At 41.8% G+C, this 26116-nt stretch overlaps 1 protein-coding gene across 1 annotated transcript in view; it reads right to left on the bottom strand.

The window, feature by feature from the left end:
- The window catches only part of LOC117512175 (kelch domain-containing protein 8B-like), a 686860-nt gene extending 663985 nt beyond the window's left edge, over nucleotides 1-22875 (bottom strand). The window contains exon 1 of the mRNA XM_034172165.1: nucleotides 22125-22875. Within this exon, the coding sequence (XP_034028056.1) occupies nucleotides 22125-22515 (391 nt within the window). The 5' untranslated portion in view covers nucleotides 22516-22875. The remainder of the gene's footprint in view (nucleotides 1-22124) is intronic.
- Nucleotides 22876-26116: the final 3241 nt, after the last annotated feature.

Raw genomic sequence — 26116 nt, 5'->3', positions numbered from 1 at the left:
GGACAGCCTATGAACTATCCAGATGTCCGAATGTCCAGAAAGCAGCCTGGTACACAAAAAGCTGATTTGCCTTTGGTTTCCCATTTAAATGAAATAATATTCAAAGCATTCTGCCTTTTCAGATTATGCTGTGATTCTAACTACTCAAGATATACAACATTCAGCTGTAGGCAAAAACGTTTAGATCTATGAATGTAGAAAAAGATGTATGGTCATTTTTGTCTTCATAGCAGGACTCTGATTCTGCAAAGCTGCTGTGATTTTATCTGCAGCACTGAATGTCGTAATGGAGAGATGGCACTGCACCTACAGAGTGCCTTTTATTGTGGGCAGTCTAAGGCACACCTGTGCACGAATCATGGTGTCTAATCAGCATCTTGATATGGCACACCTGTGAGGTGGGATGGATTATCTCAGCAAAGGAGAAGTGCTCACTATCACAGATTTAGACTGGTTTGTGAACATATTTGAGGGAAATGGTGATATTGTGTATGTGGAAAAAGTTTTAGATCTTTCAGTTTCATCTATACAAAATGGAGAAAAACCAAAAGTGCTGCGTTTATATTTTTGTTGGGTGTATATATATATATATATATATATATATATATATACACTGATTTGTTGTTGTTACTTTTGTGGCTGGATTGGGGAAAGAAGAATTTTAATGTGTGTGGAGCAAGAATGCATCTTCCAAGTTCAGGTGTCAATTTAGAGTTTTATTTTCTTATTGTATGGGGTATATCAGTTAATTTCATTACCTTAAGAGGAGAAGGCTAAGGCAATGCCCATGCCTTAGCTTGCTGTAGAAAGATGGTCCTTTTGAGCGGTAGGGACTGATCAGTTGATTGCCTGGGTGGTTGCTATCCAAGATTCAAGCTACATCTATAGTGTGGTGGGTGCTCCCATGCTCTTAGACCTGACCTCATACTAAAAAGTAATATACCTGCTCAGGTTAATAAAAACATGTTCACTTGTTATGCCGCGTTCACACCGGGCGCGATCAGACGCTACAAATTTGCGGGGGTCGCGTGGCGACAGACGCGCCTCCTTCGCCCGGTGTGTCCCTCTGCTTGGGTGGACTTTCGCTGTGAAAATTCGCCCCGGTGCGTCATCAAATAGGAGAAGCTTCCATTCCGCTCTGCGTCAAGTCATCATGACGGACCTTGATCACACGGAGCGAGTTGTTGTGAAAAGCTCCCAATACAGAGAGTATCATTATTTGCTGCAGGAGCTGCGTCTGGATGACGGCTGCTTTCAGCGGTCCTTCCGCCTCTGCGGGACCCAGTTTGAGGACCAACTGTCCCGTTCACGCGCGCACATGTAAACAAGAAAAAAAAAGAAAAAAAAGAAACTCTGCTGCTTGCTGCAGCTCGCTCTTTCCCAAAAAAAACACTCTGTCATAATTGTGTTTAGAAGCCAGTCACCATTTGCTTTATTATACATCTCTGTAGTTAATCAGTAAAATAATCTCCATGGACGATTCCCTCGTGCACGCATGTAAACTAAAAAGAAAAAGAAACTCCACTCCCCCTGCTGTGGTGCTGCTGTGGTGCTGCTGCTCGCTCCAAAAACTCATAATTGTGAAATAAAGGACAAAAGAGACGCAAGTCCTGCTCACAGGCTGCTACCAGATACAGGACATGTTCACATCCTCAGTCAAACTCCAGACATCTCCACGTCACTACATATCCAGTCCCTGATCCAGTCCCTCAACTTGGGGAGGAGGGCAACACCATGTGACGCAATATCACGCTACAAATGCGCAAAACGCTCAAAATCGCTTCACTCGCATCCATCGCGTCACGCTACATGGTTTCACGCCAAAACGTGTCATTACATAGGAATTACATGGCAACCTGTGGCTGCAGTCGCTCGTGTCGCGCCCGGTGTGAACGCAGCATTAGGTTTACAATGTACTATGAGTCCGCAAAGATAAACAGGATTGATGAACCCAGTGTTGTAAAACCACTGACTATTTCACACAAAATAATTCAGTTTTAAAAGGTACAGTGTTGCCATTCTTTGTCGTAAATTATTTATTCATACAATTTGTTGTTGTTCTTTTTGTTTGTTTTAATCCTGCAAGATTTTTTGCATTGTAATACTGTACTTACCAGCAGTTCATTTACACACAATAAAACAATGCATACCAGCAACACACACCCCAATTTCAGGATGTACACAGAGCTGAGTTAATGGTAAGAAAAACAATTAATATAGTAGTTCCAAAGTTAGAATAAATGTCAGGTAAATTGATTTTAATTGTCGTGTCTGCTGGACATTTGATCCACACTGTGCCAAAATTAATTAGCAGCCAGGAAAGGTGGACTCTGAACTAAACATTAAATGAAATTGTGTGGCACAATGAATTAAATGACATGAAGTGTCAGACTCAGTAACTGTCTCTAGTTATGACTGAACTCTGAGTTCACTGACAGGGAGGCTTTCATTTTATATAACTACACAATCCTACTTGCTCTTAACTCACTCGATGCCACTGACTCTAAAACGCATCTTTTCCGATAGTAATGCCCTGCGGCAAAGACGCGTCATCGAGCCAATTTCTTTTCTTCTCTTTTCTTTTCTTGTGGTATGTTTGTTGTTGACATGGACATAGAACTCAATTTTCTATGGGTCTTGACAAAACACTCAAATGCTGAAGAAATCCTGGCACTGGGATGTTCTGAACTTTGAAAATGGCTGGCACTCAATGAGTTAAGAAGTATTTGAATGGATTTTCCAACATAATTATCATACAATTTATGACTGGATGTGCTTTCACATCATTAAGTAATAGAAAGTATCAGCGCTGGAAAGAGATGGTCGTTTTAACAAAATGCAGTTTTGAAAAGTGGACACTGTAATTTACCAATCTGTATACAGATTTTTTTTTCTGTCATAATGATCTTGGTCATAGTAATTGCAATTAACTAATATCACAATAATTAATAAACGTGTACAAGTTTAAAAGGGCCTTAAAAGGCTGGAATCACAGCAGTACATTTTATCGCAGGCTAAAACTAATACTTTTATTGTATAGTGTTTCCTTTGGGCCAATACCAACTGAACTTACTTGTATACTAAATATATATTAAGTACAATAAAGTTGAAAAGGCACTGAGGTGCAAATAAATGAGGATTATTATGATGAATGATTATCGCAATAATAAAAAAAATAGCATCCAGATTAAGAATACTTATCTTTTTATAGTGACTATATTTTAGACATTACTATGTTCGGATGAACAGTTTATACATTTATTTGCCCGTAAAAATAAGCTAACTTTGTCAAGAGTCATATATTCAGTGTAAGTGAATCAAAGTGAAACGCGATAGGTCGTTTGTTTCGATGAGGGAGATCATCTTGACACAATGTCGACTTATGCTATGGGTAGCTCAACTCGACGGGGTGTCATCACTAGTCAGGTACGAGGGGGGAAAAAAACAGCATAAAATGCAGTCGCTGAAGGCATTCAAGAGTAAGTTAATGTTTATATAGATTCTTTTTTTAAATCAAATCTCACAATGAATCAAACCCAGGATGCATGTCATCGATATTCCGATTCTCCAAGGCCCCTATTTCCCAGTAACTGCAAGGAAACAATGAATCTCCATGCAACACCATGTTACCATGGGACTGAAAGTCCTCCATTCGTGCAAAGGATCATGGGACCCTGAATTCAAGAATGGCATTTCTATGACATGTAAGGCTCCTGTTGTGAAAAATTAAGCACCTGCCAAGAATGCAAACAAGGCATTGTCTGGATAAACTTGTTTCATATCAATTTATATGTGTTTTGGCGAATTTAACTGCAAGAATGCATTTAAACATGTTATGGTAAAGGCTACACTGAAATGAGCTTTTCTCAGGAAGTTTCTCTGTCATGTTAGCTTATCTAGCTTTGCCACACAATTTTATTAATGGGTGCATGACTTAGCTACAGTGAGTCAAATAAGTATTTGGTTAACTGTTAATTTTGCAAGTTTTCTCACCTACAAAGAATGGAGAGGTCTGTAATTTTTTTCATAGGTACACTTCAACTGTGAGACAGAATCTAAAAAAAAAAAAAGACCGGAATCAATTTAAATAATTAATTAGCATTTTATTGCATGAAATAATTATTTGATCCACTAGAAAAACAGACCTTAATATTTGGTACAGAAACCTTTGTTTGCAATTACAGAGGTCAGACATTTCCTGTAGTTCTGCAGTTTGCACATTGCAGCAGGGATTTTGGTCCACTCCTCCATACAGATCTTCTCCAGATCTTTCAAGTTTTGAGTTTTAGCTCTTTCTAAAGACTTCCTATTCTATTTATTCTATTATTCAGTTCTGGAGACTGGCTCTGCCACTCCAGGACCTTGAAATGCTTCTTACAGAGCCACTCCTTAGTGGCCCTGGCTGTGTGTTCCGGGTCATTGTCATGCTGGAAGACCCAGCCATGACCCATCTTCAATGCTCTTACTGAGGGAAGGAAGTTGTTTGCCAAAATCGCACGATACCTGACCCCATCCATCCTCCCTTCTATACGGTGCAGTCGTTTTGTCCCCTTTGCAGAAAAGTGCGCCCAAAAATGATATTTCCACCCCCATGCTTCATGGTTGGGATGGTTTTCTTGGGGTTGTTCTCACCCTCCAAACACGGCGAGTGGAGTTGATACCAAAAAGCTCTACTTTGATCTCATCTGACCACATGACCTTCTCCCATGCCTCCTCTGGATCATCCAGATGGTCACTGGTGAGCTTCAAATGGGCCTGGACATGTGCTGGCTTGAGCAGGGGGACCTTGCATGCCCTGTAGGATTTTAAACCAAAATGGTGTAGTGTGTTACTAATGTAATCTTTACGACTGTGGTCCCAGCTCGCTTCAGGTCATTGACCAGGTCCCCCCATGTAGTTCTGGGCTTTCTCAAAATCATCCATCATCCTTACAGCATGAGGCGAGATCTTGCATGAAGACCCAGACTGAGGAAGATTGATTGAAGATCTTGTCTTTCCTCCATTTTCTAATAATTATGCCAACAGTTGTTGACTTCTCACCAAACTGCTTGCGTATTGTCGTGTAGCCCATCCCAGCCTTGTGGTCCCAGCTCGCTTCAGGTCATTGACCAGGTCCCCCCATGTAGTTCTGGGCTTTCTCAGAATCATCCATCATCCTTACAGCATGAGGCGAGATCTTGCATGGAGACCCAGACTGAGGAAGATTGATTGAAGATCTTGTCTTTCCTCCATTTTCTAATAATTATGCCAACAGTTGTTGACTTCTCACCAAACTGCTTGCGTATTGTCGTGTAGCCCATCCCAGCCTTGTGCAGATCTACAATTTTGTCCCTGGTGTCCTTAGACAGCTCTTTGGTCTTGGCCATGGTGGATAGGTTGGAGTGTGATTGATTGAGTGTGTGGACAGGTGTCTTTTATACAGGAAACAAGTTCAAACAGGTGCAATTAATACAGGTAAAGAGTGCAGAATAAGAGGGCTTCTTAAAGAAGAACTAACTGTTGTGTGTTGGGGGGTTTGGCTGGATGTTTTTGTGTTGTTTTCTTTTCTTTGCTCTCCAGGTGGTATGCAAACTGGTTTTTGTCTGTGGAGAAGGTGCTGGCAGAAGAGTCCTTCACCCTCATCAGCATGATTTGCAGCACCTGTGGATGATGCTCACGTGCAAACTTAAAGACTTTCAGCTGAAGCAGATAATGAGATGGCGTTCTGCATTTAAGCCATGAGTGATTCAAGCAGAATTGCCGGGAACTCGACCTTGTGACGTTCGTTTGTGAGACGCTGAGGACCGCGCCTGGGTTTGACACATCGTGCCTGTGAAGGAGGACGGGTGAGGGACACATGCTGTCAGCACACATCAGAGGTGATTGATTGTCTGAATAAGTGTTAATAGTAATTTGGTATTTTGTTACGCAGTATATTTGAACATTGATGAGAATTGTGCAGCTTGCTTCTCACGGCCATGGCGTGCGGACTGATGATCCTCCACCTGTTGTGAGAAGCTGCTCATTTACATAAAGCTTAAATTCAGACCTGAATGTGTTGCTGATAGTGTGTGCCTTTGAAGGATATTAGTTGTAGCTGTTGACTTACCTCACCTCTTCTATCCTTCACAGAGTCAGTTTGTCGTGTCCACCTAGGGGGTGTTTGGCGGTGAATGTGAGTCCAGAAGCGCCGGGCTTCGATCCCTTTGGGCGCTGGAGAGCGCGCCGTCCTTCACTCCGCCAGACAAACGCACTTTTATGTTGTACACTGAGTATTGCACAAGAGGGGGAAAATAAAATTGTTTTGTTTTTTGGAACCGCTTTCTGGTTATTTAGCGCTGGGTTCAGTCAGACGCAGGTCCGCTCCTCAACCCACGTCGGCACATAACACTAACAGGTCTGTCAGAGCCAGAATTCTTGCTGGTTAGTAGGTGATTAAAAATTTATTTCATGCAGTAAAGTGCAAATTAATTATTTAAAAATCATACAATGGGATTTTCTGATTTGTTTGTATTTTTAATTCTGTGTCTCACAGTTGAAGTGTACCAATGATAAAAAAAATTACAGACCTCTCCATTCTTTGTAGGTGGGAAAACTTCGACAGTAGATCAAATACTTATTTGCTTCACTGTAGTTCTTATAAGGTTTCCGCAGACAGGAACATAAATTCAAGGAAAGTGAATTATGTTCAAATACTTCTGAAGGCTGCACATAAAGGTTTTCAGGAAATATCAGCATGCTTCATCTTTGTCTGGCCAGGGTCCAGCTACAAACCCTACAAATTAAGACGTAATGGGGATGACTACAGAACAATTTTGTAGCTGAAAAGCAAAAATAAGAGTGACTGCAGTCCTTTAACCACATCAGGAGTGCACATCACCTCAAGATCACATCATCATAGTCAGGGTGAGGGGGTGGAATGATTTGTCCACCACCTTTACCTAGTTTGTGGAACTCAACGGGCCATGGAGCAGCCAAACCAGTGAAATCACTGGCATCAATGACACCATGACATGTCCAATATTACTACATAATACCCATTGTACATCAACACTTACTCTTAGCCAATAACTATCAACCCCCCACCACCCCCAAACACACACACACACACCAGAGAAACAGTTGGTCATTTGTCACACACATCTCAGAAGACATCCAAATACATAAAAGTGTCGGCTGTTTACCTGGAGAATATGCAGCATTGATTAAAAACATAATTTCTCTCCAGCAGTTTACAAAAAAAAAAAAAAGCAAGCATCGGCTTATGTAAGTCCAAACAGTGACACTGTAGTCTTTAGCCCGTGTGTTTTAATCTGTCCCTGGTTGTGGTTAGTGATTGGATCCAATCATTTCTATGCTTTATTCACAGGTGCACATTTTGGCTCAGTATTTTAAAAAACTTTTGAGATTTGTGAGGAATTAATATAAATATTTTATTTGCACAGTGGCTAAAAGTGCTCCATGTCTGCATCCACAGTACCTATGGGCTCCATTGTGCATGAACACACCAACAGAACTGAGGATGTTCGTGCACTAGTAATAAAAAAAACAAAAACAAAAAAAAAACTGACATTTATTTGATCCAACAACAGAAGCACATGCAGCACATTACATCTTGAGAACATATTTGTGTGTTTGTGTTGATGTTGGGTTTCTTTCCCATTTCCCCTGAGTCACTCCACACCACAAAACTAACTGAACAAAACAAGCACACGTTCACCCATTTAACTCTTGGATGAGTCAGTGGTATCTGTATGCACCAGTTGGTGCACACAGCCAGTGATGCCAGAAACGTGTTCCTTAGTAAAGTGTTACTCTAACCTGACCACATTTTTAAATAATGAGTAATCTAACGCGTTAATCTTTCCAAATCAAATTAAGGTTACTTCTCTGAGTCACTGTGCGTTAAAGTTATTTTTGTATTGTGTGTCAATCGCAGCATTAAATCCTGCCCGTGAGCAGGAGGAGGTCAGGGTTTGGTTATAGCCCACTTCACCCACTTTCAGCGACCCAGTTGAAAAACAGTGTCTCTCACAGAGCAGTGACGCTCAGAGCTATGGTTTAACAAAGATATTTATATGCTTTTTTCCCCTTTAAAACTGTCGCTGTTTCTCTCCTTGCTAAAAACAGCTGATCGCATTATCAACTATTACTAACGCTTATGCACCTAAAGTCTCTTTCTGAGGACGACATGATGTTAAAAAAAAAAACACTGATAAAACTTTCTTACCTGTCAATCTGCTCGTGTTTTCTGCATAAATAAATGTTATCCATTTTTCTGCTCAGACAGCAAGCCAGGGGCGAATCCACATGGGAAGGGGGCGGGGGTGGGTACGTGGCTCACCACAAAAACCCTAGATTAAAGGTTTACTTTTGAAGACATTTTTTCATACTATTACTACTACTAATACTACTTACAATAACAAGAATTTCAACAACTAAAGTGTTTAGAAAGAATTTAAATGTTAGAAACGTTAGAAAAAATGTCATAGTTACATTTATAAACAATGTTGGCTAGAAATTGTAAGTTTTACCATTACAGTGCTGTCTATAGTTAAATATGAGGTCAAGAAAGAGGTCTATTTTATTTTATTATAAAACAAGTATTTATGTTCATTGAGGTCAAGAAAGAGTGACTACAAAGTGAGCATTATTATTTTCATGTTGAGGTGGCGGGAGGGGTTGTCAGCAGCTGCTGAAAGTAATTAGTGTAACTCGTAATCTAACTTCGTTACTTTTAAAATTGAATAATCAGTGAAGTAACTAAGTTACTTTTTCAAGTAGTAATCAGTAATTGGATTACTTGTTCAAAGTAACTGTGACAACACTGCGTACCGCACACACACAAAAGGGTTTTTACTGTTCACAAAAGGAAAGAAATCTTAGTTTTTGCCAGTAGCACTGCCAGAATTTTTGCTTTTTCTATTATTTGTGATTGTGGTGATACACAAGAAAACTCAGCTCAGCCCATCATGCATTCATTCACTGTGTGTGACATGGTGAGGGTTACAGAGATCCCTGACAGGGCAGCAAGCTTAATGTCATGTCATGTAATACTGCATACCTAGATTGTAGTATCTCAGTTTAATAAACCACTGCACCAACTCTCATTTTTAGTACTGTGGTACCAAAGCAAAAACATGAATAATGCCTGCAAAATAAGAGTAGAGCTCTATTTTGTTCGGTCTTTGTCTGAAGTTTAAAAATGACTTCTGATACACTCCAACATGAGCAGTTTAGCTGTTAAAAGTTTGTCTAACGAGAGACTTTCTCTAACAAGTGTGACAGTAGTAACTGTGGGAGGTTTTCTGACTGCGGGGCGTTGCAGCACAATTTTTCTGCTACCACAGTTTCTGGACTGAAATCATGTCCCGACTCGATGCTCATTACATAAACATACAGAGTGCACAGCGATTCTGTCGGAAAAACAGCTCCATTTGGCAAATATAAGTAGTGACTACTTCAGACTTGAGCCCCTGAACACACAGTATGATAGCGTTACAAAAAAAAATCAAATCCAATTTTACTTGGGACCAAAGGGGGTGTTTGGAAAGTTCAGTTTGTTTAATGATTTCTCAAAAACTCTGCACACAGAAACAAAAATATATGGCAACTTTGGCACCTGATTTTGTCTTCACATTGAAACAGTGAGAACTTTCCTTTTTGTTTTTTTGTTTGTTTTTTTTGTAATGCCAGCGTCTAGTTAGAGTTTGGATGGCCAAATAAAAACATCCAATGAAACATCCAGCAAAATGTCTTCCACAATGATTTTAGTGGCCTTTTTTTTTTGCACACTCGCATCATATTAAAGATATTAATATTAAAATTTGCTCTTAACCCACCTGCTTTTACACAGTGCTCAAATAAAATAAATCAAAAGAAACAGCCATGCTGGCCAGTTTGGTCAGTACTGAAGTTTTCCCGTTAACTCCGATGGTGTGTGCTGGATCTGAAAGCACTACACTGGAATACGGAGTATATCATAGAGATATTACTCTCATTCGTGTATATTCTTATGGTAGTAGCAAAATATAGAATATCAAAGATGGTTAACGACTGTCACGTTACCCACCAAACTGAGAGAAAAAGCATTTCCATTCTATGAATTTGCTCTTACAGAAAATCTGATGATGGAAAACCTGATGTGAAGAAAAAACCCAGAGGCTAATTAAAAAGAGATAAATTGAGATTCATGAAAGTCAGACTTCTAATTTAATCGCTAAACGAATTGTGAGATATTTATCACGACAAAGCATTCAGGCAGTAAAACTGAAGTCACTAATTTACAGAATACAGATCGACACTTTCAAACACTTTCCTGTTGCGCAATATATACACACCGTAACTTCACATGAAAAAATGGTGCACTGTTTTGTTTTCAGCTGCCTTTTTTGCCTTTTCACTTTTTTGCGTATAATTTGCCCAAAAACTCAGAGAAAGTGCCATGTTTCTGTCCCCTGAAGGAGAGAAATTACGTCATATGCATCATATTTTACCCCTTTAGTGCCCGCCCTCAAAACGAGACTGCACTGCCCAATTAAGCTGAAGAAACATCTCAACACACAGCTGGCAAAGACGGTGGCATTCCTCCCCTCTCCTCTCTTCCTTTCAGTTCTCCATCTCTGCTCCGACCTTCAAAGTCCCAGCTTCACCAGACTGTGAATTCTTCAAATTAAGATTTGGATTAACCATGGAATTGATCAGCTGGTCTCTCAATGCTACTGACCCCATTTTTTCGACAAGGAAATCAAGGCTGGGGGACCCTGCATGCCCTGATAGAACCTACCCAGCGGCCTATGCTCTCGACGCCTGAGAGAAATGGAGTGTGCCATGCTTGGCTCCACTCTCTGTGAAAGACGTTGAGGATTTATTTCTATTCGCTTTTATGGTGGGAGGTCTGGCGCTGATTGGTTTATGCTCTGCCCTGAGCTACAGGAATATTAGCAAGACAGCTGCTACCAGAATTTCGTCCCCTCATCTGTCAGTCATGATTAATGAGTTGGGCAATGCAGTGTAATCTCAGACTGCATGAACTCTTGAACTCAAACACAAAAATGGATACCATCTTGGAGTATACTGCTGCTGAGGATCGGAGAATATTCTTCATAAATTTGGACTCTAGACGGTTAGAGGTGCAGCAAATGGAATTCTGTATCTCTCCACCCAACATCAACATGGCAGCCTTATCAGCTCCTGAAGGTCAAATGCCCTGCTCTTCCCCCAGAAGGATCTACAGCCTTGGTGAAGGAATTCGGCTCCCCCTTCTTATCCATCTACCCCCCACTCCAGCCTGCTGTTGCCTAGCAACATCAGACTTTACACACACACGGACAGAAACTTAACTCATCTGCACACAACGCATGTCTCCCTCTCTCCATCTCTATTACCCTCCCCGTCTCTCCACTCCGCTCACCCTGGCTTCCACCCTACCACCTCGAAGGCAGCACGGTTTTCACTGCTGCAGCCTTCATCTCCCCAAGCTGGACCACGCGAGCCCCTCCTGCTGAGGCCTTCGCCCACTTTGCCTCAGTTCGGATGACAGACTGCTTCAAGTTTAGTGCACATAAACAATGTCAAATGTATATGTGTTGTCTTTAATTCTGATGTGTGCCATTATTACGTTCAACTAGTAATAATTGTGGACTAATTGCTGTACTTTGTCTGAGGTAATTGGAGTGTAAACGTAATTTAGTTGTTGCACTTTGCCTCATGGCAAAGGCTGTGAATACTTATGTACATGTGATTTCTTAGTTTTTTGTTTTGTTTTTTTTATAAATTTGGGGTATTGTGTGTACAATTTTGAGGGGGAAAAAATTATTTCATCCATTTTAGAATAAAGCTGTTACAAAAACATGGCAAAAGTGAAGTGCAGTGAATACGTTCTGGATGCACTGTAGGCATTGCCTTGGCCTTCTCCAGTTACTGGAATCCTCCACCTGTGTGCTGGATTACACAGAGAGAAACACACTACATAGACAAAATATCATAACTGATGTTTCCTCACAATGCAAGTGATATTCCTCTTCTGAGTCTCTCCAAGTAACTGTGTGTTTAGTAACTGTGTGTTTAGTGTTTAGTAACTGTGAGAATATGTTGCTTTTTTTACTATAATGTATGTTATTGATATTTTACCACAATTTTCAAAATATTCTACAAGCTTTAGCTGTGGTTTTTGAAATGCTTTAACAGTCTTTTCAGTCTTCATGAATTTCATGAAGTTTAATTGTTCTGAGTTAATGCATAATTTCATTTACAGTTAAAAGGAAAATCATTCCAGGTCCTACTTCCACATCATATTCTGTTATTTCAACATTATCATTGACAGGTCAAATGAAAGGTTGAATATGGCGTCATTTAAATATTCATTAATTTTGGGATTTTTTTGTTCCTGGAGATGCTGAAAATGTATCATTAGATAAAAAATTAATTTGGTTTCTGGGATCCCACAGGCCCCGAAACCCCGGCTCCTGGGGGCCTATGCCCCCCAGACCCCCTGCAAATTTTCCTCGGATTTCACAATTTTCATTTCTCAGCCCTTGTCCAACTCTCATAAATCATACAGTAAGACAGAAAGCAACAGGAACCAAAAAACCTAGACCTTCATTCTCCTGCAAAAATCAAGGACTGCAAAACATCTCTGTCTAGGCAGCCTGAAGACACTGCAAAGATAAGTGAATCTCTCTACTCCACACTTTAACTTCACACAGATATACTTCTGATGGCTGAGTCTAGGAAATTATTGAAAGCCTGGATGGTAGTCTTGATCTCAAACAAAGTCAAGTGACATGTGATGAAATCGTGCCACGCTTGTTCATCATGTGGTGGTACACGGGTGGACAATAAAAGAAGCTGACCAGCTAGTCCAGGCGAACGTAAGCTGTTTCACAGATGCATCCATTGTCCGTACTTTCAGGAGAGAAAACAGGTCATTTGCCTCATTGTCACTGTACATGTATTGTATTTTTTAATGATCTGTGTGAACTTGGTGATTCATGCAAGCATCCAGGGATGGCAAACAGGGAAATAATGTCAGCCTTGTTCACTGTATTCTTCTCAAAAGCACCGCGTTCAGTACAAGCAAAGTTTTCCAACTGACTTTATATCACCAGCCAAACCTAGAGCAAACAAACGGCTAAAAAAAAAAAAAACCTGACCGGAGTGGAGGCAGTGACCGACGCAACTTGAGCTGTTTTCAGCTGTGTGTTGTCAAATGCTCCGCGTACGATACGAAACAAGTTCACCATGTAACTTTAAATATCATACAAACCGAAAAAGTGAGGCGAACTGAAGAGAGAGCACAGCACGGAAGCCAAGCACAGAGAGAGATCCTGTGTGTGTGTGAGAAGCTGCAGACAGACGTATCTGTGTAGGGAGGGGTGTGCACTGTGTGTGACTGGCCAATCACAGAGTGTGAAGACAGTCAGTTAGCCAATGAGAATTTTCCTTCAGCACGAGCACAAATATTGATGAGTTTTATTCGGATCATGCTTGTACTCGTCAAAAATGCTTTATCCATACCGGATACTCATCTGAAATGAGTATCCGGCTCAACCCTAGTAGCTAAATTATCATTTTCCCGAGTTACTTTACCGCATGTCTTTTGAGAGGAATTCTGGCAAGGTTAAGGAGCAATGATTCTGATATGTGCAGGTAACTGTATTGTACAGAAAAGTTATAGTATGTAGAATAAAGGCCCAGCTTTTGTTCCAGTACACACAGTACTGTGAAATGAAATGTGTGTTTTGACTCCTATAGAGAATCACTGAGATGGATGCCATGGCTGACCCTCAGACTCACAAAAAGGCACAGGGGAGGCAACATCACCATGTGTGCAGCCATTCACAGTCATGGCATCCTCCACCACCATGTCATACTGGGTCCATACAACACTGCACTACTCCTTCAGTGTCTACATCAGTTGCACAATGATATTCTCAAACAGGAAGGGGATTCGGGGCAACCAGAGAAAGCCCAACATGTTGTCATTTGGGATAACGTGAGCATCCATCAGGCTGCTCTGGTTCACACCTGGTTCAATGACCACCCAAGGCTCTCTGTCCTTTTTTCTGCCAGCATACTCCCCTTTTCTGAATCCAATAAAGGAATTTTTTCCTTAGAGTGTATGACAGCAACCCATACACACAGCACAATCTCCTGGAGGCAATAGTGAATGCCTGTGAGGATATTTCAATTCAGTTCATTTCATTTTATATTTATTTCAATTTATTTCACTTATATAGCGCCAAATCACAACAAAGTTGCCTCAAGGCACTTCACACAAGTAAGGTCTAACCTTACCAACCCTCAAAGCAAGCACACAGGCAACAGTGTTAAGGAAAAACTCCCTCTGATGATATGAGGAAGAAACCTCAAGCAGACCAGACTCAAAGGTGTGAAACACTGCTTGGGCCATGCTGGAAATTTTTTTCTCTGCAATCTATTCAGGGTTCAATCCAACACACAAGAGGATATTTCCCACGCTGCCTGGCGAGAGAAGACATCATGATGTTGATGAAATAATAAGGCCTGACCCTGACCTAAGACAAGATCATGCTGATGTGGATGCTGATGCACCTGTCTATGTGCTGAATATGTAAAGACTATGATTAACCCTATTCTGGACATTTTGGTGGCAGTGTATTTAATTAATCCCTCCAGTGTGCCACAAACACTTATGTAGTCTGTGTTTTGACAGCTTGTGTGTGTTGTCTGAGGGTAAAAACTGATTGGGACCTTGTTTGTACTGTTGAGTGTGACTTCTGAAAATTGTGTGTGTTGATTTGAGAAAATGATGAGTTGTTCCCAGAATTGTGTCTGAGCAACTGAAAAAAATGTGTAATATGCACTGACTGTATCTCAAAATAAACAGAAATTAAACAAAATAAAGTCCAAGACATCCAAATGGTGCAGAGCAGAGTCTCACTGAATAGCCTATAATTGGTGAGTCAGTGTTCAAATAAGAAACTAGTAGGAACACACGCAGTAAGAACTGCCAGGTTTGTTACTTAAAAAAAAATGTTTCGTCACTTGAACGAGTAGGTCTGACAGTGTGTGCTGGTGCTACACATTGCTGCATCCAACGCACTTAGGTCCTGGATAGCAACTGCACCCACACAGATAAACATCCCCACCTCGTGAGAGTAACCATATATCTTCATGACAATGGCTACTGTTAAGATTTTAAGGGTACTACTACTACTTACTCTGAGTAGTAGTGCTTATTGGACCAGAACTTTAATGGCATTTTTATTGGTACTTTTTGGGCAAAAGAGAACAGAATTGGCAATACTTTACTTTCTACATAATTTAACAAACAGTTAAGTGCAACCACACTTTTTTGCGTTGAATTCTCTCAACCATCATTAGTTCTGTGTGTGCACGAGCATTTGAAGGCAAGAGAGAGAAAAATGATAAGTCTCTCTCTCTCAAACACCTGGCACTCTGTTCCCACAGCTGAACATACAGTCAGGGACATACACGCGTACACATATGCAAAGTTATGGGACGGTAATTCATCGGAAGATAATTAGTACGATGATGGTTTTTAAATTTATCTAAAAAGATAATCCGATAATGAAAACATTAACTTCGATAATTATATGTTATCGGATTATCGGAAGTGTGCCCACCACTGCATATGCACACGCTTCCAACAAGACACAGAATGCTGAGCTACTTAGTCCAGAGGCAAGTCTCACAGCCTTACAATAAGACAGGCAGCACCAGGACCACAAAGACTTGGACCTTTGTTCTCCTGCAAAGAAACTGCCATTGCCAGTCACATCTATCCAGTGACCTCATGATGACCTCATCATAAGGTGGTCTTAGGCATCTCCTGATCTCAAAGGCCAAGGGCTGACAGACACAAACCTAACTTCTGAGATAAGTGAATTTCTCGTCATTTTCGACACCTTCAAAGCATACTTCTGATGGCTTATTCCAGGAAGTCACTGAAATCCTGGAATAAGTCATCAGAAGTGTATTTATATGCTTATAAGTGATTAACATCACTTTGAGCAGCTGGCATAAGTTCAGCAGTGAAATCACCTGATAGAGTCATTGACTACAAAGAGAACCTGCACCCGCATTAGGCCATGGAAGACTCCACTGACTTTTGGAGGTGATCCAGATCCAGATTTTGGATCAGGATTTCAATTTGTACGCTCACATTGTCAGATTTTGAGGATTACTTCAAAAGCACTGAATGGATTTTCACCAAATTTTTACCACATATTGGTGTTAGGCCTTGGAAGACTCCAATAAATGTTGAAGATGATCTGGATGCAGATCCAGATTCTGGATCAGGATTTTGTAGACTTTGTAGACATTCAAGAATACGACTTCACAAAAAACCAAGATCATGATCACCATCTATTCGAGTGCGTCTTTCCTGCAGTTTCCTGTATTTACATTTCAGGCTGCGTCCCGCCTGATAAACCAAGATCACCATCCCTGGTTCTCAAGACCAGGCACCTAAGTGGCTCTACTCTACTCTTTTCTACTCTCCTATTTTACTATATACCTTTGTATACTGGCATTGTTCCACCTTAGAATTGGAATATAATATATAAGATATACCTTACTGAATTTTCATGAAGACACTATTTTGTTTCAGCTTGTGAATTAAATATCAGACTGCAGCCTCTTGATCAGTTGGACCATTCTGGATCAGTGGGCAATTATTGCATTGTGTTATAGAATCCGGATCCAGGTAAAGTCTGGGTCACGATGTGAATCACATATCTTATTTTGACTCCTCGTCAACCCTTGGCGGACTTCTTAAATCTCAGATTGCTCTCATTTGTATTTAGTTTGTCAGCATTCTTTACCAATTACCAACCTTCATATTACAGCAAAACGATAGCTTTGTTCTCAGCAAAGTTATTTTTGTTACATATGGCTGAAAATTTCTAAAAGTCAAACACTTATGTTGAATTCCCTTGACTAACAATTGCATTCATGTCTGTTTAATCCACAACACATTTAGTAATATGGACTGAGCAAAATATCTTCAAGCTCTTGTGCGCTACGATTTTTTTGTACATGTACATCTTTGTACATGAAATGTGTTTAATAAAAACACAAATGACAAAAATCTTCCCTCGCTCTCTCTGCACTGCCTTAAACGGTCACATTGTATCGGTGGTTTATCAGGCGGGACGCAGCCTGAAATGTAAATACAGGAAACTGCAGGAAAGAAGTACTTGAATGTTTTCATCTCGTGCTTATTCTGTTTTCGTTCTCTCTCTCTCTCTCTGATGTTTTATAAGTGTCTGGATATTTTAACGACATAAGTGGTGCATGTTTGCCCAAGAATAGAATGTGATGTAACTACTCTTTTCTTCTTCTTTCCCCCCTTTTCCCACTTATTCCTCCATTTGACTCTTTTGTGCAAACAGCCTTTGACAGCCTGCACATGCCTGAGGGACGAGCATTAAGTTCACGAGGATTATTCAGCTGAGGTACACCACATGACAACTGGGTCTCCCCCAAAAGGGCCTTGTTTGACGTCCAACTCGTGCACAGAACGTGCCCCCCCACCACACACACACACACACACACACACACACACACACACACACACACAACACAATGACCACATACATAATCAGCATCATGGGACTGATTCAGGGCAGCATTTACTGAACGATTTTAAGCACCAGTGTCTGAAAGAAACAATCAGTCTCAGAGCCTCTGCTTTAATCACGAGCGAGCGGCATCCAGTCAGAAGGCACTTCACTAACATTATGCCTATGGATGAGCTCTAAAAACAAGCATCTAATTAGTTAACACTGGAGCTTCAGAGGACTGGGTGTGTAAATCTGCATTACACTTCATCAGGCTTTGATTTCTGCCTCGCTTCCCAAAGCTGCATCATTTATCTGAAAAACAACATGATGTGAAGAAAAGGGCTGTGATGATGTACAAGGTGAGCATCCCAGTCTAACTTTTTTTTTTTTTTTTTTTCTTGGGGGGGGTACAGTCATGAAATGTTGTAGATTTTCATAATGTGGTCACCCATCAATGAACAAAGTGGCAGTCTAACCCTAACGCCCCTCAATCTCACATCTTATTTCTCTTTTTTTTTTAAATCACAAAATGATACCGGTATCAAAAAAAAACAACTACTATATTTTGCGAAGGTATCATGAATTAATAGATTAAGTCACTCTTCTTGATCACGAACTGGGGTGAGATTGCGTTGAGGTGATTCAAGCTTCTCTACTATGAAAACCACCTGGACAACTGACAGCCTACACAGAAACGTTGACGTGATGAAGAGGTCGTGAATGACTATGCATGGCATGCCAAATCCACACAGGTCAAGACTATTGGGGTTATCTTGGAATTAGGGCTGCAAAAAACAACTATTTTCATAAATGATTACTGATTAGCCTATTTGTTGTTTTGCACATAAAGTGTCAAATAAATCATAGTATAGCATCAACAAATTCAACTTCTGAGATATTGATCTGGTCAGTGAAGTAGCAGAGTGGGTTGTCAATCAGTTTCAGCTGCTTTAGTGTTAATGAAATTAATGACAGGTGAACTAGAGGAGCAACGAGACACAAAACAGGAACGGATTTACAGGTGGAAGCCACTGACATTTTTTCCCTCATCTTTTCTGACTAATGGTTTTTACTAGTTTTACATTTGACTAAGGTCAGTGTCACTACTGGTAGCATGGTCAGTATCTGGACCCTACAGAGGTTGCACAGGTAGTCCAACTCCTCCAAGATGGCACATCAATGCCATTCTGCCATTGCCAGAAGGGTTGCTGTGTCTCCCAGCATAGTCTAAAGAGCATGGAGGAGATTCCAGGAGACAGGCAGCTACTTTAGGACAGCTGGACAGAGTGGTAGGTCCTTAATCCATCAGCAGGACCAGTATCTGCTCCCGTGTGCAAGGATGGACAGGATGAGCACTACCAGAGCGCTACAAAATTACTTCTAGCAGGTCACTGTTGTGAATGTCTCTGAACAAACAATTAGAAACAGACTTCATGAGGGTGGCTTGAGGGACCGGCGTCTTGTAGTGGGGCCTCTGCTCACTGGCCAGCATCATGGCGCGTGAATGGCATTTGCTATAGAACACCAGAATTAGCAGGTCTGCCACTGGTGCCCTGTGCTTTTCACAGATGAGAGCAGATTCAGCCGGAGCACATGTGACAGATGCCGTGGACAATGTAATGCTGCCTGCAGCATCATTCAGCATGACTGGTTTGATGGTAGCCAGTGATAGTCTGTGGAAGAATATCCCTGGAAGGATGCACAGACCTCTACAGGCTAGACATGGCACCCTGACTGGTATTCGATGTCGGCATGAAATCCTTGGACAAACTGTCAGAATTATCCTGGGTTCCTCCTGATGCACGACAATGCCTGGTCTCATTTGGTGAGAGTATGCAGACAGTTCCTGAAGAATGAAGCAATTGATACCACTGACAGCCTTCCATGTTTGCCTGACCTAAATCCAATAGAACACCTCTGGCACATTATGTTTTGCTCCATCTGATGCCACCAGGTTGCATCTCACGCTGTCAAGAAGCTAAGTGATGTTCTGGTCCAGATCTGGGAGGAGGTCCCACAGCATGTTCCAATGTTGTTGGGTATGCATACAAGCATACAAATGACATACAAACTACAGAGTACCATGTTGAGTTGCTGCAATGAAATTTTGCCAAGATGGTCAAGCCTGCGGCATAGTTTTTTCCTTTAGATTTTTGGGGTGTCTTTGAATTCAGTTCTCTGTAGGTTGACAATTTTTATTTTCAACAAACAATATGGCATCCTTTCATTCCTAACAAATTACCCAGTCCATATGAGGAAAGATATCCAGCATGATTTTTTTTTTTCCATTGATGTGTTTTCCAAGTGTTTCTTTAAATTTTTTGAGCAGTACAGATATATAACTATAAACAACAGAAAAATGTTTAGATTTAAAGGATTCAACAGGACTGCACACTGAGGCCAGAGGGCATGAGTCTGAACTATAATGTGTAATAGGTCCCACAAAGTAAAAGGGTGCACAACCCTTCAATAGTTTATAAACTAACAGCAGGACCTCAAAATCTGTTCTCCTACTCACAGATGGCCAGCGAAAGGACACCATTACTAGTGTGAAACGGTGAGATTTTGTGGTGCTACTTAAAATACCAGCAACAGTATTCTGCATCATCTGAAGACTCTTAATACTCTTATGAGGTAAACCACATGCCAATACATTGCATTCATCAATTCTGCAGGACACAAAAAAGCATGAATCAGTGTCTCAGCATCCACTACAGACAGGATGAGTGGAACCATTACAATGAATGCAAAAGAAAGCCGCCTATCATTACCCCCTCTCTTACATGCAAATCAAAGGACAATGTTGAATAAAGAGTCAACCAAATATTTTTAATGGTTTTGCTATGATGAATCACACTGCCACCCAATGACAGTGTTAACTGATCATCGAGATATCTACATCCATTCGGGCCAAAAACAGTCATCTCAGTCTTCTCAGAGTTCAAAAGTACAGCAGTCATACAAGCTCATGTTTTGCAGTTTGAGACATCATGAATATAAACAGGAATGTGCATCTGGAGGTCATCAGCATAGCAGTGACAAAATGCACCATCACATCCATAAATTGTCTGAACTCTGGTTCTCACCGTGGTTGCTGCAGGACAGGACAGGTTTCATTGCATGTATGTAGTGCTGGCTATGACACTGATTTTATGTAACGCAAGGTGACCTTGAGTGCTTTGAAAGCAGTCATTAAATAAATTGTTATGATTATTAAAATGACTGACACCTTCATAAATGACTTTATGAAGTGTGGACAGCGGCACGTGTCTGAATACTGATGCATTGGGAGGCTTACATTAGGTGAATAATTAATCACTGCTCTGAGGAGGTCTTGAGTCTCATCACTGTGGCCTCCAGCTCCATCAGCACCACAAAATGAGGGTGAAGCACTACAGTCTGGGTGTCAAATAAGATATTCCTCAGAACTGTTCATTATGGTGGATGAAGGGCCACAGAAACCCACATTAATGAGCTGTTATTGCCCAAAATGTGAATCAGCTGCGAATCGTGAATCATCCACAAACCATTAATTGCAAAATGTGAATACTTAAAAAGTATCCCCCAAAATGTGAACACGGGCCTCACAAAATGTGAATATCATTTATAACACACACACACACACACACATATATATATATATATATATATATATATATATATATATATATATATATATATATATATATATTTCAGTTTAAGTAGTTTATGGATTTCAGTTACGGATCAGTTACTGCAGGAAATCTTGATCGCAAACCCTGGGGGGGGGTCACAACAGCCGGCGAGGTGCGGAGGTGATCAGAGCAGCTCTCATTTCTGGTTCTGGTGGACACTGGGTGTGTCCCGCTCCGAGGACAATGTCAGGTGAGGACTTTGACTGGGACGGTCCACCTCTCAAACGGGTACGAAGGTGTTAAACTCAGGGAGGAGAGAAACCTCCCCCTCCGTTAAACGACTCAATAATCTTACAAGAAATGCGGTAGAAAGATGAACACTAGTTTCTAACATCAGGAAGGTAGACAACGAGCTACAACCTTTATCTACTGACAACACTTGAAAGTGTTAAGTACTGCTTGCAAGATATTCCGCAATGTGTACCCGCTTTCACATGTGTATTGCTTGTTTGCCACTTCCTTTCAAATTTAATGACTATAAACCAGGGCAGGGTCCAGAATGGGCAATGTTACAGGTTTGTCCACCTAATTTAAACAGAAAGGACAAATGTATTGTTCATTGGTGGACAGTCACAGTGGTAGGCTGCACCAGTGCTACAACAAACTTCCCACCACAGGTCATGACTTGCTTTGACTTTGCAGCTCAAATGGGTCCAAAAACTTCATTATAAAGTAGGAAAGACATATGATTCATGCAGCCATTTAGAATAATCTACATTCTGAGGCTACAGTGCCACCCTCTGTTGGTTGCAATGAAGTCCAAATGATGGACAGACGTCCAGGCTCTGTGGTACAACCTACTAGCTCAGATACAGCAGTATGACAACTGTATGAATTTTACCAGACCAGCATTTGAATCACAGTAAAGAAAAAGAGAATTCCAAGCACTGCAGCTTCTTACCTTTCTCCACAGTGGTGACACCCATAGACGGCTGTCCCAGGCCAGACTTAGTTTCCCACTTGCCCTCATCAGGGTGGAACACTTCCACAGAGGCCAGTGGGGTTTGCTGCTGATTCATGCCTCCCAGGACCATCACCTGACCTCCCAGTGCCACGGCCGAGGCCCCCGCTCGAGCCGTGGCCAGCGGGGGCAGCTGGCTCCAGGTTTGGCTCTCTATATCCAGGACCTCAGCACTGTCCAGGGGCACACCGGTCTCACTGCAGCCCCCCAGCACGTAGATCAAACCTTCATAGTGGACGGGAGTGCAGTAGACTCTGCACTGTGTCATGGGGGGGAACTGCTCCCAGTACAGGGACTTGACAGGACTCACTGCCATCTCCTGCACAGGCATGTCTCCAGGAACGAGAGGAGGGGATGCACCATCACACACTGCAAGGAGAAGGAAGAGGAGGAAGAGATGGAGCAGGAGGCGAAGAGAGGATGGGAGAACTGAGACGTGAAGGTGGTGGAGTGAGCAAATGCACGCGAGCCGACAAATAAGCAGCGTAGAAGCTTATGTCTGTCTGTTTAAAAGGCCGGCTACAGCTCTGCGACCGCGACAGGAGAAAGAGGTGCAGGATGGGAAGGACAAAGAAAACAGGGATGCAACAGAGTGAAACAATGGGAAGAATGCAAAAAAGAGAACAAAAGAATGATGGAAGAATAACTTCCTCCTCAGGCAGATGTCACGAATGTCTCTCTCTCTCTCTCTCTCTCTCTGTCTCTCTCTCTCTCTCTCTCTCTCTGTTTGTCTCTCTCTCTTCAGATGTTTTATTCATCTAACTGTTGATATTTTTCAAGCAGCGAAGCCAGCTGCCCTTTACTTCCCTCCATTCCTCTCTCTCTGGCCTTGTTTTCTTCAGTACCTCTTACCAGGAGGTTATTTGGACTTTAGGCTTGACTATGTTCCTGGTGACGGGAAAAAAAGACGCTTGAAAAGGTTGTCTTGGGGTTTTGTACATAAATCCTCAAGCCAGGGACAGATGGTACAGGATCAAACACAGAGGAGACAGCTACCAAGCAGTGACCGCCATCATTAGACTGCTGATAATCCAAGAAAATGCCTCCGACGTCATAAACGTATCTTCAAATGTTCAGTGCAGGCGTCCCTTCAGTAATGGTGAAAAAAATCCTTTCATTAATGAACCAAAGTCTTTAAATGAAAAGTGAGTCACTGTTTCATGGATTAAAAAATATTCCTCTTTTAATTAAGCAAGAACTCCAAAATCTCAGTGTTCCATTCTATGACTCAAACAAGGAGCCTGTTAACTTAACAGCCTGGACAGTCCTTCCATTGATTGTCCTTGGTGAGGTCCAACCTGGAAGACAACACAAGACAGTGTTTGCTGTAAAATTACATTACTAAGCTCATACAGAAAAAGTAACACATGGACTTTTGCTTTTTTATAGTATGTCGATTTGTCCATTTGCTTAAAAAAAAAACACACTGAAGTATTTTACTAATTTACCTGCCAAAAAATGTGATCTGTAACCTTTACAAGTGCTGCAATAGTAACTGACTGATTACCAGTTATATTTACAGTGCATCCAGAAATTATTCACAGTGATTCACTTTTTCCACATTTTATGTTACAACCTTATTCCAAAATGGAGTAAATCCATGTTTTCCCTCAAACTTCTACTCACAACACCCCGTAATGACAACATGAAAAAGTTTTTTTTAAGTTTTTGCAAATTTATTATAAGTAAAAACTAAGAAATCACATGTACATAAGTAGTCACAGCCTTTGCTCAGTACTTTGTTGGTTCACCTTCAATTACAGCCTCAACTCTTCTTGAATATGATGCAACAAGCTTGGTGCACCTATCTTTCGGCAGTTTTGCCCATTCCTCTTTGCAGCACCTCTCAAGCTCCATTGGGTTGGATGGGGAATGTCAGTGTACAGCCATTTTCAGATCTTTCCAGAGATTTTCAACTGGATTCATGTCTGGGCTCTGGCTGGGCCACTCAAGGTCATTCAGAGAGTTGTCCTGAAGCCACTCCTTTGATATCTTGGCTGTGGGTCCTGCTGAAAGATAAACCATTGCCCCAGTCTGAGGTCAAGAGCACTCTGGAGCAGGTTTTCATCCAGGATGTCTCTGTACATCGCTGCCCTCATCTTTCCTTTAATCCTGACTAGTCTCCCAGTTCCTGCCGCTGAAAAACATCCCCACAACATGATGCTGCCACCACCTTCACTGTAAGGATGGTGCCTGGATTCTTCTAAATATGATGCCTGGCATTCACACCAAAGAGTTCAATCATCGTCTTGTCAGACCACCAGAGAATTTTGTTTCTCATGGTCTGCGAGTCCTTCAGGTGCTTTTTGCAATCTTCAGGCGGGCTACCATGTGCCTTTTACTAAGGAGTGGTTTCTGTCTGGCCTCTCTACCATTCAGGCCTAATTGCTGCAGAGATGGTTGTCCTTCTGGAAGGTTCTCCTCTCTCCACAAAGGAATGCTGGAGCTCTGACAGTGACCAACAGGTGCTTGGTCACCTCCCTGATTAAGGCCCTTCTCCCCCAATTGCTTACTTTAGACGGGCGGCCAACTCTCGGAAGAGTCTTGGTGGATCCAAAATTCGTCCATTTACAGATGATGGAGGAGACTGTGCTCATTGGGACCTTCAAAGCAGCAGAAATATTTCTGTACCCTTCCCCAGATTTGTGCCTCGAGGTCTACAGACAATTCCTTTGACCTTATGCACTGTCAACTGTGCAACCTTATATGTAGACAGGTGTGTGCCTTTTCAAATCATGCCCATTCAACTGAATTTACCTTAGGTGGACTCCAATTAAGCTGCACAAACATCTCAAGGATGATCAGTGGAAACAGGATGCACTTGAGCTCAATTTTGAGTTTCATGTCAAAGGCTGTGAATACTTACGTACATGAAGCCATGTCTATATTTCTGTCACCAATAGATATTGATATCAATATAACTAATCACAGTCATGCCATTAACCAGTTCAATGTTTATTTTGAAGGAAACATGACAATGTTTAAATGTTGAGTAGGTTTCAAATTGTAATTTGGTCCTTATGATGTATCATATCTATTCCAGAGTACTGGAGAGGAGAATTCGACCGATGGTCGAACCTCGGATTCAGGAGGAGCAGTGTGGTTTTCGTCCTGGTCGCGGCACACTGGACCAGCTCTACACACTCCATCGGGTGCTCGAGGGTTCATGGGAGTCCGCCCAACCAGTCCACATGTGTTTTGTGGATCTGGAGAAGGCGTTCAACCGTGTCCCTCGGGGCACCCTGTGGGGAGTGCTCCGGGAGTACGGGGTCCGGGGTCCTTTGCTAAGGGCTATCCGGTCCCTGTACGACCGCAGCAGGAGCTTGGTTCGCATTGCCGGTAGTAAGTCAAACCTGTTTCCAGTGCACGTTGGCCTCCGCCAGGGCTGCCCTTTGTCACCGGTTCTGTTCATTATTTTATGGACAGAATTTCTAGGCACAGCCAGGGTGTAGAGGGGGTCTGGTTTGGGAACCACAGAATCTCATCTCTGCTGTTTGCGGACGATGTGGTTCTGTTGGCTTCGTCAAATCAGGACCTTCAGCGTGCACTGGGGCGGTTTGCAGCTGAGTGTGAAGGGTCCTGGATGAAAATTAGCACCTCCAAATCTGAGGCCATGGTTCTCGACCGGAAAAAGGTGCTTTGCCCTCTTCAGGTCGGTGGAGTGTCCTTGCCTCAAGTGGAGGAGTTTAAGTATCTTGGGGTCTTGTTCACGAGTGAGGGACGGATGGAGCGTGAGATCGATAGACGGATTGGTGCAGCATCTGCAGCGATGCGGTCGCTGTATCGGACCGTCGTGGTGAAGAGAAAGCTGAGTAGGGGGGCAAAGCTCTCGATTTACCGATCGATCTACGTTCCGATCCTCACCTATGGTCATGAGATTTGGCTCATGACCGAAAGAACGAGATCGTGAGTACAAGCGGCTGAGATGAGTT

This window comes from Thalassophryne amazonica, chromosome 6 (assembly GCF_902500255.1).
Source record: "Thalassophryne amazonica chromosome 6, fThaAma1.1, whole genome shotgun sequence".
Classification (NCBI taxonomy): domain Eukaryota; kingdom Metazoa; phylum Chordata; class Actinopteri; order Batrachoidiformes; family Batrachoididae; genus Thalassophryne; species Thalassophryne amazonica.
The sequence above is the reverse complement of the archived record's forward strand: the minus strand, read 5'-3'. Positions and strand labels throughout refer to the sequence as shown.